Source organism: Triturus cristatus, chromosome 4_1 (genome assembly GCF_964204655.1).
Source record: "Triturus cristatus chromosome 4_1, aTriCri1.1, whole genome shotgun sequence".
In the NCBI taxonomy this organism is placed as follows: domain Eukaryota; kingdom Metazoa; phylum Chordata; class Amphibia; order Caudata; family Salamandridae; genus Triturus; species Triturus cristatus.
The window spans coordinates 859,070,158-859,087,284 of NC_140585.1; the positions used below are offsets into that span (position 1 = coordinate 859,070,158).

Here is a 17,127-nt window from a genome sequence, read left to right on the forward strand (position 1 = left end):
TTGCCAGTAAATTGTGGTCCTATGTTTTTAGAAATCGCTCGTGCTGCCTATATTCTAGTTGTATACAACAATAGGGCAACCCACTTAATCCCAAGGGATTGGGTATAATATGTCAACACAATAATAAACCTTGAGGATTTATTCGACTTCTATTAATAAATTAAATAGTCACCGTAGTGAACTTCATTTAAAAAAAACTCAGAAAAAGAGAGAAAAATACAAAAAAGCCACAGTTCATTCTTTTGTATTGTTTTTTTATCTGAAAATTTTCTATTATTGATTATTTTAATAACGTTCATTGATTTCATACAAATAAGTAAAGAAATATACAATTTATATTTGAACACTGGCAACACAAAACTGTCTCAATCCGAAACCTAAGCAGTAGTTACTGACACTTTTTCAAATATGTACCATCCACAGTTGGTCATATGACACAAACCATTGGTTTAAACAATTGTAATATATGAAAACATCAAATGGAAATTATTTGCATCAAAGAAGTGTCACAGCGTCGACGTTTCGGTCTCCTATCTGAAAGCTTAATCCCCGAGACCATCCTCAGGACCAAAGTTGCACCACGTATTCCATCATTAATGCGGAACCTTTTCAATCTCGTTTTTTTATCTCGGCCTCGGATTTGTTTGGCGAGTTGAACAGAGGAAGCTGACTTGGAGGAGAAAAATTGTAGAAGAACAGAGGAAGCTGACTTCCGTGAGATAAGTAAAAAAAACGAGATAAAAAAACGAGATTGAAAAGTTTCCGCATTAATAAGGGAATAAGTGGTGCAACTTTGGTCTCTTTTTGAGTTTTTTTTAAATGAAGTTCACTACGGTGACTATTTAATTTATTAATTGAAGTTGAAAAAATCCTCAAGGTTTATTATTGTGTTGGCCTATATTATAGTTTCACTCCATCAACTGTATGTTTTTTTTAACCGGTTTCTATGTTTTAATGTTTAACTATCATGTATTAGAACAAATTGACCCACAATTATAAAATCTTCGTGATACCTTCTGACTAGATCCACGTCTAAGGTTTCTGCCAGTTGTGTGCATGACTCATGCGGGCTCAACGCGAATGATCACGATTCACATATTTATAATTGGCATGTCCTTTCTAACTTTCTAGCGGCTCACTTCCTTTTATTCTTATTGCGTCCCTACTTTGTAATGCGCACACCAGTTATTCTCCGCTGACACCTTAACCTTAAATATGCTCATTCTACGTGTTCGTAGCATCTAACTGATCCTATTCACATCTTCCCCAGCATGGTTCCTATTTGCCGTTATTGCTCGCATCAGCACTGTACGCTTTTGGCCTAATTAGCCACCTTGATCGGTCACACGCATATCCCTAATCCACTATACCACGTACCCTATCACTTCCAGTACTGCTCCTTAACTACACAACTCACTACCACTCACCGTTCTTCAATCCACACCTTCCTGAGTTTAAAACTGCGTTGTCTTTTAACTTCACATCTAAGCATATATACCCAAATTGCCTCCTTGTTGTTTTTTCCTTCCACACTTTCCCTTCAGGCTAATAGGCTCTACCTAACAGGCATGTACTTTATGTCCTGATGATGAACCGCTCATTCTCTCCACGGTTCGACACCTTGATACACCTTATACGAAAAACTGCTATTTATTTCTTTGTAAAGGTGTTTTTTGCAATTTGTTCCTCACAATTCTGTGTATACTCGTGTAACAAACCAATTAGCATTGCCTGAGCCTCCTGTTGTTCACCGCTCTCTCTTGTACCTCATGACTAAGTAGGACACCGGCTTGTGTCCCACTTTATGTACTGTTTGTACTAATTGTTTTTAAAATTGTTTAAAAGTAAATATTAGACCTCTGCCTGGCTGGGCAAGTCAAGCCAATATAGTAACGACTGAGTCTATATTCATTTCGCTCTCAAAAATTCTTCCTTCTAGGGACCATTGTTGTCTAGAATAATTAACTCCCAAGGTCCCTGGTCCATTACCTTTGGGTTCCCTTGTTGTTTAAAATATATTTATTTATTCTACATGGTACAGCATTTAGCCTATTTACAGTCACATTCATATTGTTTTAATTACATTACTCTAGTCTAAATTGATCTCCAAATTTGGATCCATCTTTGCCATTTAATAGCGTGCTTATAAAACCCTTCCCATAATTTTACTCCAGTACCACGAAGGGTATACCCCAACTTGTGCTGCTTGCAGAGCTATCCTCTCGCTTCTTTACTTTGTCACTAGCTTAATATGTAATCATATGCTGCTATGTTAAGCGCCCACCCTCTTGGCATCATGCACAACACCAATTATCAACTCTAATAGATGGTACCGCAACCAAAAAAAAAAAACCTTCATCCGTGCACCCTAGAATGAAAACCACTAAAAGCGATGTAGCTATGATGTGGTACAATGCAATTTCCATAACGAAGTTTTAATTCTAACCTATATGCCGTTAAGGCCTTTACTGGCAAAATTAATTAATATATCTATCTGTCAGTGAGAGCACTGACAGAAGCACAGATTTCAACCTGCACACTACTCTTTCCCTGTACAGTTCTCCAAATTGCATTTCATTTCCTCTTTCACTGTAAATTGAACTCACTTTTTCTGAAATACGCATATTTTTGTCTTTTCAGGAATGCATTCTATCGGGTATAATGTCTGTCAACAGCAAGAAAGTGCTTCACATGGACCGCAACTCTTATTATGGTGGTGAAAGTGCATCTATAACGCCTCTGGAGGATGTAAGTTTAACTTTCATTTAGGGTGTTCGTCACTACCAGTTTCGCCTATGTCATGATTACCGCCTGGAGGCAGTCCTACGTTTTCGCAACATCTTTTTCGATTTTATACATGAAACTGGGATTCAGACTACTCTAAGTATGGGCCCACAAGACCTATTAATCTAGCTGCTTTTGGATAACAATTCCCGCTTATATGTGTACGAGACTGGTCATGGTTAAAGGTAAATTGAAATGTGTAAGGCATTCCATCAATCCTGAATATTTTTTTTTTTTTTTTTGATAAACAAATTCTTATTGTGTTTTGCGGCATAAAGGACAATATCAAGAATGATATACATCAGTGCATTGAACAAGGCATCAGTAACTTCAATCAGGGAAGCATCAACAAACAATTGCAAAGACCCTCCCTTCCTCCCCCATCCTCCGTCCCCACCCTCTGCGCCCCACCCAATCCTGAATATTTTAATATACTAAAGATCACATTGTTTTCAACCTCAGCAGAAATTCAAGCCTGCCTGCTTGCATAAACTTCTGACTGTTTCAGCGGGCTGGGGAAGGAGTGAACAGCAGAGGGAGACCAAGAAACATCAAGCAAGCTTAATGCCTGATATTTAAATGACCTCTTGCTTGCATACCTATATTGATTAGCATAGGGTTAAGGATCTGTAGCTTAAGCAGGCAGCCCAGCATTTCGCGATATCCGGATTTGCAAAATTCCCGCAATATGTGAATTCCTACCATGCCCACTTACTTTATATATACGGCTGCCAAAAATGGAAGAAAAGGTCTTGCATTCTCCCATGATCTTTGCTATTGTATTCCATTGCTCCTGTGTTTGGAGAAAATGCTGCCTTGTAATTGACTGTGCAAGCAGTAGTCCTAACGTGCCTCCAGCTAAACCTTGGTGCGAGCCATATCGTATGTCTGGTTCTTATTTACCAGTGCCGATTAAGAAGCCGGTCTGCCTAATTTACAAACAGAAGAGCAAGAGGTCTGTTTCCTGCCCTCCTTATTCATGTCTTATTGCCCTTTATTAATCAGTGGCAAACAAAGACTAAAGCGGACAAAAGGAGCATGGACAGCATTGGTGCCTGAAGGGAGGCTTCTTCTGAGGGAATATGGAGCTGCCTGCTACCGTTGGCTGCATTTACTTTCCGAGGCTGATTGGTGATACTGTTTTGGAGGATTAAGTGTTTGGGTGAGCACTTCTTGCCCATGCCATTGTGGCTGGGAGACGGGCTGGCCTGATGGTGGGCTGCCACTCTAAATTCAGATTTGTATGCCTAGTTGTTTGCCCTTATCTTGCTGTTTCCATTGCTTTCTCAGCATGCCACTTAAGTCACGCTGCTGAGTCACAAACATGATGAAATGTCTCTGTGGCCACTGAACATTCATGAAAAGGCATGTGAAGACGGTCACAATGAAAATGACAACATTATTGTGAGATTTTGCTTATTTAGCCTCTTTGAATATGCATGCACACAGCTTAAACCATTCATCTGTGGCAAAGTTGCTTGCGGAAAACTGGACATCTGTGAACTCTTGTTTTGCATCATCACAAATAAATGAATTATGAAGGATTTTGAAACACTTTACTACATCTGACGTAATTACTGGCAAAAGTATACTAAAAATGACTGACAGTAAAATAATGTGCTGCAAAAAACCTGATAGTTTGCCTCAAAATCTCCATATTTCTGTTGCACAATTTCCTGTTTCATGCCGCAACATCCTGGGGGGTCTGCTTAAGGCTTATCCTTTAGTGAGGTGCCTATTAAAGGGTTGGGCCATGCAAATAAGTCCTGTTGTAAGGTGGTTAGTATGTAGCTTACTTGGAAATTAAAGGCTTCGTGTTGGCGAAACGTAGTTACTGCATCCATGTCTTTTCTTCTTTCCACCTCAATTTAGTTTTGCCAGAGTCTCTTTCGCCCACTTTGGTGTCCGTGCCTCAGCCAGTGCCACTTTTTCCCGGCTTCAATGTCGTCCCTACCCAGTTTCCTGTCTCTAAGCGCATTTGCCCCAGATGTCATGTCTCCCTGTGTCTATCTGCCAATGTCTGTCCCTCCTTACCCTGTCTTTGTGTGTATGTCTTTGATGCGGTCCAATCTTCACCCTTGCTTTTACATTCTGCAGTATAAGCCTGTTCTCCTTGCTCCTGGCTTTGTTTGCTCACCCTCCTAGCAACTCACAATGTTGTGCTGCTGTCAAAACCCTCCTTTAGCTACTGTGCTGATGCCTGTCCTCTGCAGCGCTGCCTCACCTCTCGGTGCTGTGCTGCACGTCGGTCTGTCCCTGTGTTTCTCTGTGCACCTCCACACCTCCTTATTCAAGGGTGTCACGTTTTGTCATTCTGGTGTCTGAAGCAATGAGGTTGTCCAAATGCATAGAGTCAAACCACTGCTGGTAAAGGAAATGGTGGTGGTGACTTATCAGTGCGGTTGGCAGTGTGGAAAGTCAAGGAATGGTGATACTTTGTTGAAAGTGAAATATCCGTTGCCGGCAGCAGTTCCTTTTATTTCGAGTTACTAATCTACCAAAAGTAATGTCTAAATACATTGACCTGATAACTGAAATGCTGATGTCTGAAATTAAGGTGAAGCATCTGAGAATACAACATTGACACAGTTGTTGCATCTGCCATGTGGAGCAATTAATTCTAAGATTACTTTTTGAGAAGAAGAGCTTACCTTTAGAAGGATGAGGTTGCTTTGGAAGGCAGTATGTAATGGATTGTGAATGGTGCGCTTCTGCTCTATACAGTTGAAGAGATTGAATAGCTTGACTGTTCCTAGCCAAGGAAAGTTGTTTTAAAAAATTTTCATTGGGGACTGTGTTTTCTACGTATAGGGTTCTGCCTTGTTCACTGCAACATTGGTTCCTATGATGGGTGCTACACTGCGTCCTAATGTTGCCATCATTCTTCATGACATTGTGGTTGGAGCCTTTTCAGTGGCTATGCACATGGCTTGCCCCCGATTATGGCAGATGCTCTTGGAAGGTCACTTGGCTAGGTGCTTTGCCTCCGTTTGTGCCCCCACATTCAGGGACTGTACTCCACCGTGGTTACAGAGTCAACTTCACTAAGCACAGTGGTGGGAGATTGTAGTTTTCCAGTCCATCAGTGGGAAGCGGGGTGAACAGTATGAATAAGGTAAGCAGAAAGGTAGTAGTGTACCCAGATTGGGAATGGACCGCACATCAATTAAATGTAAAAACAGCAAAGGAAAGACTAAAGTAGGAATTCAAAATGTCAATGGGTGCTTAAGCCAGGAGCACTTACTACCAAGAAGTGCAATAGGCAGCGTGAGAACACGGATGCCGAGAATTATCCAATAGATTTGGCTTAGACAGCACTCCCAATTATAACAGGCTAGGTCAAGTTCGAGGCATGTGGGCTGCTGAATTCATATCTGTGCATAGATCGCCACCTAGTGTTGGGTCCGGATGTTTGCACGTTGTTGTCCTGGAAGAGTCTTCGAAGTATCCTGAGATAGGTGACTCCTCCCCTGGACCACAGTGCGCATGGGCATCCTCTCCATCCTCAGATTGTTTTTTTCTGCCATTGGTTTCGGATGTGCTTATCTTGACTCAAGTTAGGAAAATTTAGTTTTCAGGCCAAAAGGGCTTTAGTTTTCGTCGGTACTGTTCCCGATCGGTATCGACGGTTTACTTGCTAGTTTAGCGACTTTAACAACTTTTTCGGATCCATTATATCCGACCATCGACCCTACATCGACGATGGAATCGAGGACCCCATTCAAGCGGTGTCCTGTTTGCCACACGAAATATCCACATATCGACGTCCACCCGGTGTGCAACAAATGCCTCTCACCGGATCACGACGAATCGAAATGTATGGCCTGTGCCCGATTCAGATCCAAGAAGACTCTCCGGAATCGACGAGCCGCGAGACTTGAAGCGCAGTAAGCAGCACCGGCCCCGGCCAACATCTTCAGCACCGAGGACGAAGATGTTGAAAGCGTGGAAAACATACCCTCCAGCCCCGCTTCCGAACACGGTTCCAGATTGGAAGACGTAGATGAAGGGCTTTTTCACAGGGAAGAAGCAGACGATGAGGTAGGAGACTACGATGAGGCCTTAGGGGCCGAAGAAGGTAGCTCTGGTGACGAGCTGGGCCTACCCGTCCAAACGGAGGATATCCCAGTGCGTCAGTCTCCGGCTCCGGTCGAGGGATCGCCTTCGGGCCTTACCCAAGATCAATCCCGCAGTTCTTCGGCCCCGCCCTCTGGCCCGGCCTCGGACATCCAGCGAGAGCCATTATTACCCAAAAAGACTAGTTTCCCTTCCACGAAACCGAAACCAATCGTCGCACCGGTTCAACAGAAAACGAAAGTGAAACTAACACTGGTCGGCTCGAGGACCACCACACCTTCGACGCCAGCCAAAACAGTCGGCTCCGACCGCACCAAAAGGGACTTCGGAGCCGAACTCGCTGCTGCCGATGTCGGCGCCGACCCAAAGAGAAAGGCCAGCGGTACCGCCAAAGCGCCTCGGCCCCCGGCACCGAAACAATCTGCACCGACCACCAAGGTTAAAATGGCCGCTGCATCGCAATCCACCTCGACAGCAGCGACTACGTTCCACTCATCGACGCCGTCGACAGCTACTACCTCTCCTTGACTCGATGACCCTGTGGCTCCAAAGAAGTCCACACCTACCTCTACAGAACCACTCTGCGCCAAAGAACCGTCGGCGTTCCAGGTCCGACAAGTTGCAGCGTCCTTGCAACGCATCAGAGAAAAGGCAGCCCTCCAGGCCACGTCGGGCTCCGAGCCGAAAAAGGCTCAAAAGGCACCTTTGGCACCAACGAACATCACCTTTGGTTTGCCGCCATCCACGGCGCCAAAACTATTCGAGATCAGAACACGTGTCACCCAGACAAGGTCCCCATCTACTGAACACTCTCCTACTGGGACATCACCGTCCCACTTCATCGACACCGGCAGGCTCATGCTCCGAATGCGGAAGATCACTTCCGAGCAGGCTTTGGACTCTTACAGGATCCCGCTAAAGCAAAAACTGCCGGCGGAATCGGAACCAGTTCTTTATGAACGCCTCCACACCTCTTACCCAGATCCACAGTCCTTCTCTCCGACGCACTCCGACACGGACGCAATAGAGGACTACATGGGTGACGACACCACCTACCCCAGGGATATGGACCCTGAAGGCCAGCAGGACCCTGATCAAGCTTGGGATGACCCTGTAGACCCAGGTGCCGCTATGGATACACAGGACACGCAGCTTTATGGCGCAAAAACGTCTCCCACAGAGGACACTGCTGCATTCAACGCCCTCATTGAACGTGCCGCAGCCAATCATGGAGTGCAACTCCACTCAGACACAATCGAGGACGATTTCTTGGTGGACACTTTCGCATCCTCAGAGAGGACTGTAAAGACTCTGCCCATGTTGAAAGGTGTCCTCAAGCCAGCAAAGGACATTTTCTGAATGTGGTGAAGAAACCACCAGGGCACGGGTAATAAACCCCAGGATCGAGAAAAAATACAAGCCAGCACCTGGGGACCCTACGTACATTAGAGGCCAGTTGCCTCTGAACTCCATCGTAGTTGCTAATGCTCGCAAACGGGCACACTCGCAGACAACTGGTGGTGCTCCTCCCCCGGACAAAGAGTCCAAGGTGCTAGAGACCTCCGGCAAAAGGATTGCAGCCCAGGCGGCAAACATATGGCGCATTGCCAATACACAGGCGCTCCTAGCTCGCTACGATCGCTCACACTGACACGTTAGAGACCCTACTCCAACATCTACCTGACGAGTACAAAGAGGCAGTGGAGCTCCTCATCAGGGAAGGACAACTTCTCACAAACGCATCCATTAAGTGTGCACTGGATGCCGCTGACACAGCTGCAAGAGCAATAAACACCAGCGTCATGCTACGACGACACGCCTGGTTATGAATCCTGGATTCAAACCTGAGGTTCAAAATAACATCCTCAATCAGCCGGTCAACCCCGACTACTTATTCGGACCAGAGGTTGACACCACCCTAGAAAAGATTAAAAAAAACACAGACACTGCAAAGTCAATAGGGGCTCTGCAAACGCAGACATTTCGTAGTGGCTCCTTTCGTCGCCCCGGAAATAGAGGAGCGGGTAGAGGACAGGGGTCACAGCAAACCTACAATAAAGGGGGCACACAAAGTACCTATGATAAAAACACCCGAGGTGGATATCGTGGCTCCAGCACAAAGGGCAGAGGACGCGGTTACGGCAATACCAGGTCCTCCCCCAAGAACAAACAGTGACGCCCTCTCCCTTCCCCCCGACCACATAACACCTGTCGGGGGAAGACTCCAGCGGTTCTTGTCCACGTGGAATACCATCACCACGGACAGGTGGGTCAAAGATGTTATCCAACACGGTTACTGCCTCGAATTAACCTCCACTCCACCCACAATACCGCCAAAGCACCGTCCTATGTCCTCAGAGCACTTAGCATTATTACAGCAGGAAGTGCTAAGTATGCTGCAAAAAGGCGCGATAGAGGTCGTGCCCGTCCACCAGCAGGGGACAGGGGTGTACTCTCTGTACTTCTTAATACCAAAAAAGGACGGGTCACTCAGACCTATACTAGACCTGAGACCCCTCAACCAATACATTCTCTCGGAGCATTTCCACATGCTCACCCTACAGCAGGTTCTCCCGCTGCTCAGACAGGGAGACTTCCTAGCCACGCTAGACCTCAAAGATGCGTATTTCCACATACCCATACACCCGTCACACAGAAAATATCTCCGGTTCACTATTCAGGGGCAGCACTACCAATTCAAAGTTCTTCCCTTCGGCGTGACAACAGCACCCAGAGTTTTCACAAAGTGCCTAGCTACTGTGGCTGCACATCTACGGAGGCAACACATTCACGTCTACCCTTACCTGGACGACTGGCTTGTTCAGGCAAAGTCAGCCCAGCAATGTGCCAGCCACATGTCCCGCACCATTCACCTTCTTCACAGTCTGGGATTCTCACTAAATTACCCAAAATCACATCTCCAACCCGCACACGTACAACAGTACCTAGGTGCGACCATAGACACTCTGGCAGCCACTGCTCAGCCGAATTTGGTGAGGATCAACGGCATGCAAATGCTGATCTCAAAGTTCAAACCCCAACACTCCCTTCCTGCGCGAGTGTTCATGCAGTTGATAGGCATGATGGCCTCCTGCATTTTCATAGTCCCGCACGCGAGACTACATATGCGCCCGCTTCAGGAGTGCTTGGCACGTCAATGGAATCAGGCTCACGGGCAACTAAAAGACCTAGTGTTGGTGAGCGGTCGGGCATACAACTCTCTGCATTGGTGGAATCCACAAAACCTTTGCAAAGGCCGACCGTTCCAAGAGCCTGTTCCACAAATCATACTAACAGCGGACGCGTCTCTCCAGGGATGGGGAGCTCATGTACTCCATTACACAGTGCAGGGACTATGGACAATACAACAAAAGAAGATGCACATCAACCTTCTAGAACTGATGGCAATCTTCCTGGCAATGAAAGCCTTCAAGGTACACTTGTGCAACAAAGTCGTGTTGATCCGGACGGACAACATGACTGCCATGTACTACATACAGAAGCAGGGAGCAACGCACTCTCCACAGTTGTCTCATCTGGCTCAGAGCATGTGGAAGTGGGCCATTCAGAGGAACATATTCCTCATGGCGGAGCACCTCCCCGGCAAGGACAACCAGATGGCGGATCTGCTCAGCAGACACAGCCACCAGATGCACGAGTGGGAGCTACACCCGTCAGTACTCCAACCGTACTTCCAACAGTGGGGTCATCCAGAGATAGACCTATTCGCCACAAGCGAAAACGCAAAATGCCAAAGCTTTGCCGCCAGGTTCCCACATCCACAGTCGCAGGGCAATGCGATATGGATGAACTGGTCCGGCAGATTTGCGTACGCTTTTCCCCCAGCGCCGTTGATACCGCTGGTGGCACGCAAACTGCGACAACACTCACTGACACTCATCCTGGTTGCTCCAACATGGGCACGCCAGCCATGGTACACCACCTTTCTGGAACTTTCCGTGGTGCCGCATCAAAGGCTGCGGATCAAACCCGCGCATTTGACGCAGAACCATGGAGAAATTCAGCACCCAGATCCGCAACAGCTGAACCTGGCGATCTGGCTCCTGAAGTCCTAGAGTTTGGCTACCTAAACCTGCCACCAGACTGTATGGAGATCATTAAGGAAGCTAGGAGACCCACTACCAGAGCTTGCTATGCAGCCAAATGGAAGAGGTTTGTCATTTATTGCAATAACAATGACATTAACCCGCTAGACGCATCCATTCAAAACATAATCTGTTACCCCTTACACCTATACCGATGCAACCTGGCATACACCTCAATACGTATCCATTTAACCGCAATAGCAGCCTATCTCCAAAACAGGCAGCACCTCTCTTTATTCAGAGTGCCTGCCATCAAAGCCTTCCTGGAGGGACTTAAACGAGTAATTCCCCAAGACACCCACCAGCACCAGTGTGGAACCGCAACTTGGTCCTCACCCGACTGATGGGTCCACCCTTCGAACCTCTCCACTCATGTGAGATTCAATTCCTCACCTGGAAAGTAGCTTTCCTAGTGGCAATCACTTCGTTGAGAAGAGTTAGTGAACTCCAGGCACTAACCATTCAAGAGCCATTCATACAGGTTCACGCAAACAGGGTCGTACTACGTACCAACCCCAAATTCATGCCTAAAGTAATATCGCAGTTCCACATGAATCAAACAATTGAACTGCCTGTTTTCTTTCAGAATCCACAAAATGTCGCTGAAAGAATGCTCCATACACTAGACGTCAAAAGAGCCCTCATGTACTATATAGACAGGACTAAAAACTTTAGGAAGACAAAACAACTTTTCTTTGCCTTTTCCCCACAACACAAAGGCAACGCCATCTCCAAAGCAGGTATAGCCAGATGGATCGTTAAATGTATTCAAATTTGCTATCAAAAGGCTAAACTCACATTAACGATTCCCCCACGAGCCCACTCAACACGTAAGTTAGGGGCCTCCATGGCTTTCCTGGGAAACATTCCTTTACATGATATATGTAGAGCAGCCACATGGTCCACTATACATACATTTACCAAACACTATTGTGTAGATGTACACTCAAAACAGCAGGCAGCTGTAGGACAGGCTGTTCTCAAAACACTTTTTCAGACCGCTGCAGCTGGCACTGGTAGCCGCCGCTAATGGGAGGTACTGCTATGTATTCTATGCACAGATATGAATTCAGCAGCCCACATGCCTCGAACTGAATATGCTACTTACCAGTATGCATCTGTTCTTGGCATGTAGGGCTGCTGACATTCATATCGCCCACCCTCCTCCCCAGCGCCTGTAGCAGCTGCAGCTCTCAGAATTACTGTATAGCATGGTCATCACTTTCTGTATCTACTCCATCACTGCCACAATGGCGAAAAACAATCTGAGGATGGAGAGGATGCCCATGCGCACTGTGGTCCAGGGGAGGAGTCACCTATCTCAGGATACTTCGAAGACTCTACCAGGACAACAACGTGCAAACATCCGGACCCAACACTAGGCGGCGATCTATGCACAGATATGAATGTCAGCAGCCCTACATGCCAAGAACAGATGCATACTGGTAAGTAGCATATTCATTCCACTACAAATGCATCACAGACCAGTAGCAATGTTAGAAAAGTTCATAATTCATAACATTTGCAGAATATTCACAAAATTGCGGCAAGGATGAAATGACGATCCAACTAGGTTCCAGTATAGTCGATGATTTTTAATGATCTGCTGTAAGGCGAAATGGCCAACACGTGTTTGGTCTGTACACAAATGAGTACAAAGACTTTTTCAAGGCGTGCGAGTTAAAGATCCGTAAGACTAGCGGTATAGTCCAATATTAAAAGGCTGAGTAGCATGGTACTTCCGTATATTTGCACAAAGAGGTGTACCCCATTGAGTGAAGATAAGAACTTGAATGGCGTTCAGCAGTAACACTAAGGTCACAGTAAGGTTAATGGTATAATCCAATATTGCAAGTAGAGTAGCTGGGTACATCCATATGTGTAAATAAGAGTGTTCGAGTATCCCCCTACAATGAGCTTCGGACTCGGAAAGCGCACAACAAACGCAGCGTTACAGGCGCTGTCATCCATTTTTTGGCTACATCTCGGTATATTCGATGTTTCCACCCGTACCATGACTACCCCATGACTGTTGTGCTTGCTTATCGGGCCTTCCATGATACGGGTGCAGTATACCTGAGGAATAGGATCCAATGTTACCAGCCTCAACGGGTCCTTAGATCCTCTAAGCAATCGCTCATGGTGATTCCTAAGATCACAAAATCTCGGATTGGAGGAATGTCATTCCAGGTTCAAGCGGCTCGTTTGTGGAATAAATTACCTCTATATCTTAGGCAGGCTCAGGACCTGCTGTTTTTCAGGAAACAACTTAAAACGTGGCTGTTCAAACAATAACTACTGGTGGGGTGATTCTACATGAGTTTTCTGTCTCTAGATTAGCGCCGGGACACTCCTTGTGAGTATCCGCGCGCTTTATAAATATTTAATTTATATTAAATTGTGAGGTGAGGCTCTTGTCGAGTTAGATAGTATGTGTTTCTCCATTTTTCTTAGCCAGTCTTCCCATATTTTTTTTTCGTACATGCATTTGGCACCTTCCTATCTTGGTATCGTTCTCTAAATTTCTCGGAATGGTATCTCCTGTTGTCTCATTCTTAAGATTATATTGTGGCAGTTATTGTAGTGACAATGGAAGCTGCCTAGGTGCTTGGTTATGAGTTGCTTAAACAAATCTGCCTTCTATATGTGACGTTTGGTGTATTATTTATTTGTACCACTTCATAGTTCGCTCTCTAGTAGCTTTGTATTGTGAGGGAATTGACTGGTTTGAACTTTTCTGCGGCACCCCTATGGGACACAATAGATGAGTCTTAAATTCCCTGAGGCCTCTCCCCTTGTATATGGAGGGAAAAAAGCCTTTGGAAAAGGGGAGTTAAGGCAAATAATCTTTGCTTCTTGCTTTAAGTAAGGGGAATTGGGAGAGGAAGAGTGGAATGGGCTTACCAAAGGGGAGGGTGGAATGGTTGAATTTCACAGGGAGCGTCACTCATCTGTAATCTTTTGTTGATGAGACCTGGAAGCCCTTCATGGTTATTGCCTCTAGTTTGGAGGGCATAGATCTGCTAAGCAGTGTTTTATGCATATTTATTAACACAGTATCCATGATGGCACTTCATGATTTCTGAACAATATTTTTCACTTGTTTTATTTAGTTGTACAAACGATTTAACCTGCCTGGCAGCCCACCGGAGTGTATGGGAAGAGGGAGAGATTGGAATGTTGACCTCATTCCAAAATTTCTGATGGCCAGTGGTAAGTAATCTAGTTTCATTTTCCCCTGTCGGGTTTCTGAAGCAGTTCCTGCTGTATTATGAACTATGTGCAAGAATGCTAAAAACCCCTCTGTGCAGCCTTGCAGTATTAACAATGATTATGGCTGTGGTCTTTTTTCAGTTATTTGTTGCTTATTGTGTTTAACAAAAAAGAGAAATTCAATCTTGATGGTATTGAGAGCGGAGGTGGGTGAGGCAGGAGTATTGATTATGGGAGCCAATCCATCCAACAACAGAGTGCACATAGTCTCATCCACTTTTTAGGAAAACGCCAGCACCCAGAATGAGTAGTAATGCAGTTGCTTTCTAGAGTGCAGCTCTACCTAGGCACCAGAGAGGCAGTGCTCTCCACTATTTTACATAATTTCAAAACTCCGTCAAGGCTCTGAATAGGTTGGATCCTAGTCAAGCCTTACTATAAGGGCATCTTTTCCAATTCATGCCAGTGTCTCTTGTGTCGAGGTGAATGTTTGTGATAAGAAAAGGTATGAGACCAGAATGCTGCCTGACGAAAACACTTTAGACATGACTATATTTACCTTTATCTGCCCAGGGAGCCGTGTACAGTAGTGTGATCGAGTGCAACAACTGGAACACTCATTTTCCAGTAAGTGCCATCTAAAAAGGCCATTTGACAAAGATGACACTTTCACCTCAATCCAACGTTGGGACTTTCACAGGTTGCCTAACCTTAGTCGTCCGATCTATGGAGGCATAAGCACTTTTGAGTTTGTCTAGCATTCTTGCCCGACATAAATCCAGATTGTTCTGGATGGATTAGGGAGTTTGACTCCTTGCAGGTGATTAGCAAGCATTTAAAAAAGAGATTGGTTTCAACACTAAGTAGGGATATGATTCTATACTAATCGCAGTGGGTCTTGGGTTTTCCTTCTTTAGGTTTCCATATTGCAGACTCCTATCTTGGGTCATAGGGTAAACAATTCCATTGTCCAGTCTCTTCAAACATTGAGAGGAGATAGTTACGTGGCTTGATACATTAATACTTGAAGAATTGGGACAGCAGAACCATTGGGGCCAGAACCTTCCCACTTTTCACTTGTGGAAGAGCATATTAGGTCACCTCTGCCATAAGTGCCACCTATATGGCCTTCTTAACAATCTTAGAAATTTGCAGCAGTCTTAAATTCCCCAGTAAATCTAAACAAATCGAAGTCTGTTGTCTAACTTTGTGAAGTATAGTACTTCAATGTGGTGTGCAAATTCCTATTGCACTTCAGTCTTTCTGGTCTGCTGAGTTTCCTGGTTGTTGTGCACATCCCCGTTACATCTGGCTTATATTCCGCCTCCTAAGCCATGCAAGCAATTTTCCTTCTTTTATCCCCTGCTTCATCCAAGTGTAGCTGTGTCTTGGTTTCAGACTTTATTAGTAGATGGAGACTGGAATTTCTTTCTCTTGCAAATTTCGCTAAAGCTAATATTTCTTCCTCTACAGTAGTAGCCACTGATTGTCTTTACTATTTATACCCTGTGAGAAAGTGGCTCTGTATATACTGTTCCCAAATAGGTACAGGGTGTACAGAGTCCACAGTCCCCAGAGGTTTGGCAGAGGCTAAAGTTAGATATAACCTTACTCTCTAAAGTGGTAGCTTGGTCGAGCAGTAAGGCAGTATCAGAGGACAGTGTAAAGCATTTGTTGCACACACTCAGCCAGCAAATGGCTTCACACACTCAATAACTGAACTCTAGGCCAATGGTTTATATATAAAAAATATATGCTTGTTTTATTTTAGAACCAACAATAGGTATTAAAATATACTTTCTCAGAATTAGATGCTTTATATAAAGATCTAGATGCTTTATATAAATACTTTTGACATTGACTTTTGTAGAAAGTTACAAGTGGTTGCAATAGGCAACACAATTTTAAACACAATAATGCATTGAGCTCAATGGAAGTTTCAAGTTATTTGCAACAGATTACTTTTAGGATTACTTTTGGATATCCAGGACTGGATCCTAGATTCAGTTCTGGGTCAGTACTTGGAATCAAGTGATAAAAGTCGAATTAATTACTGTGATTGACACTTACAAAATATTTCATAGAAAACAGTCAATGATTCCCTATGGCAGAAAATTCAAGTTGCAGGTATAGTATGATCTCGTTACTTTTGTAATCCAGTACTGGCTGCCTAGACTCAGTACTGGGACCTTAACCCAAAACGGGTAAGTAATTACGCTTTCAGAAATTATACGATTTTTAAAGAATATTTAGTTTGCAGAAATTGACACTTAAAAGAAATTTCACAGAAAAACAGTCAATGATTTCCTATGGGAGAAAATTGGGTTACTGGGAAGTACAGTTGTAAGTATTTTTCAGAGTCAGTGCTGGGCACCAAGATCCAGCACTGGGAGCTCACCTAATAGGTGAATATTTTATGTTTTGAAAAGTCCACACTTTGTTATTGAGTTATCGGTTTAAAGGTAAGTACTCGACTGGCAGAGTTAAGGTTCTGGGCATAGACCCAGAGGTCTCCCAGGGTCAGGTAGGTACAGTTGGTTCACCCTCAGCGGCACAAGGGTGGCCGGGTGCAGAGAGAGTTAGGCCCAATGTTATCCTATGAGAGGTAGGGGGGCCTTGGTTGGTGGCTGCTGACTAGCCGGCCACGCGGCTGTGGGAGCTGGGCTCCTGGTCACTTACTCAGGGCAAGTGGGGAAGTAGATGGGTGTAGAGGTTGCACTGCCAGGGTCACTGGGGCGGCTGGGTGCAGGGTGCTTTTGAGCCTTCGGGCGCTCAATTGATTTCAATGTGAAATCTCCGGTTTAGAAAGACTGCAAGCTTGGGGACGAAGATTCTTCTGATGCCACCACCACCACTTCGAGAGGTAAGTTGGGTAGTTGGAGTATATGTAGGTACCCCGGGATTGGGCACAGGGGGCCGCGGGGTGCCTTTCGGTGTCGGGAAATCT

The 17,127-nt window shown here is 45.1% G+C and overlaps 1 protein-coding gene across 2 annotated transcripts in view; it reads left to right on the top strand.

The window, feature by feature from the left end:
• The window catches only part of GDI2 (GDP dissociation inhibitor 2), a 312,370-nt gene that overhangs the window by 77,971 nt on the left and 217,272 nt on the right, over nt 1-17,127 (top strand). For both annotated transcript variants that reach the window (XM_085653570.1, XM_085653569.1), the window contains exons 2-3: nt 2,641-2,748; nt 14,081-14,180. In XM_085653570.1, coding sequence (XP_085509696.1) covers nt 2,641-2,748; nt 14,081-14,180 — 208 coding nt within the window. The remainder of the gene's footprint in view (nt 1-2,640; nt 2,749-14,080; nt 14,181-17,127) is intronic.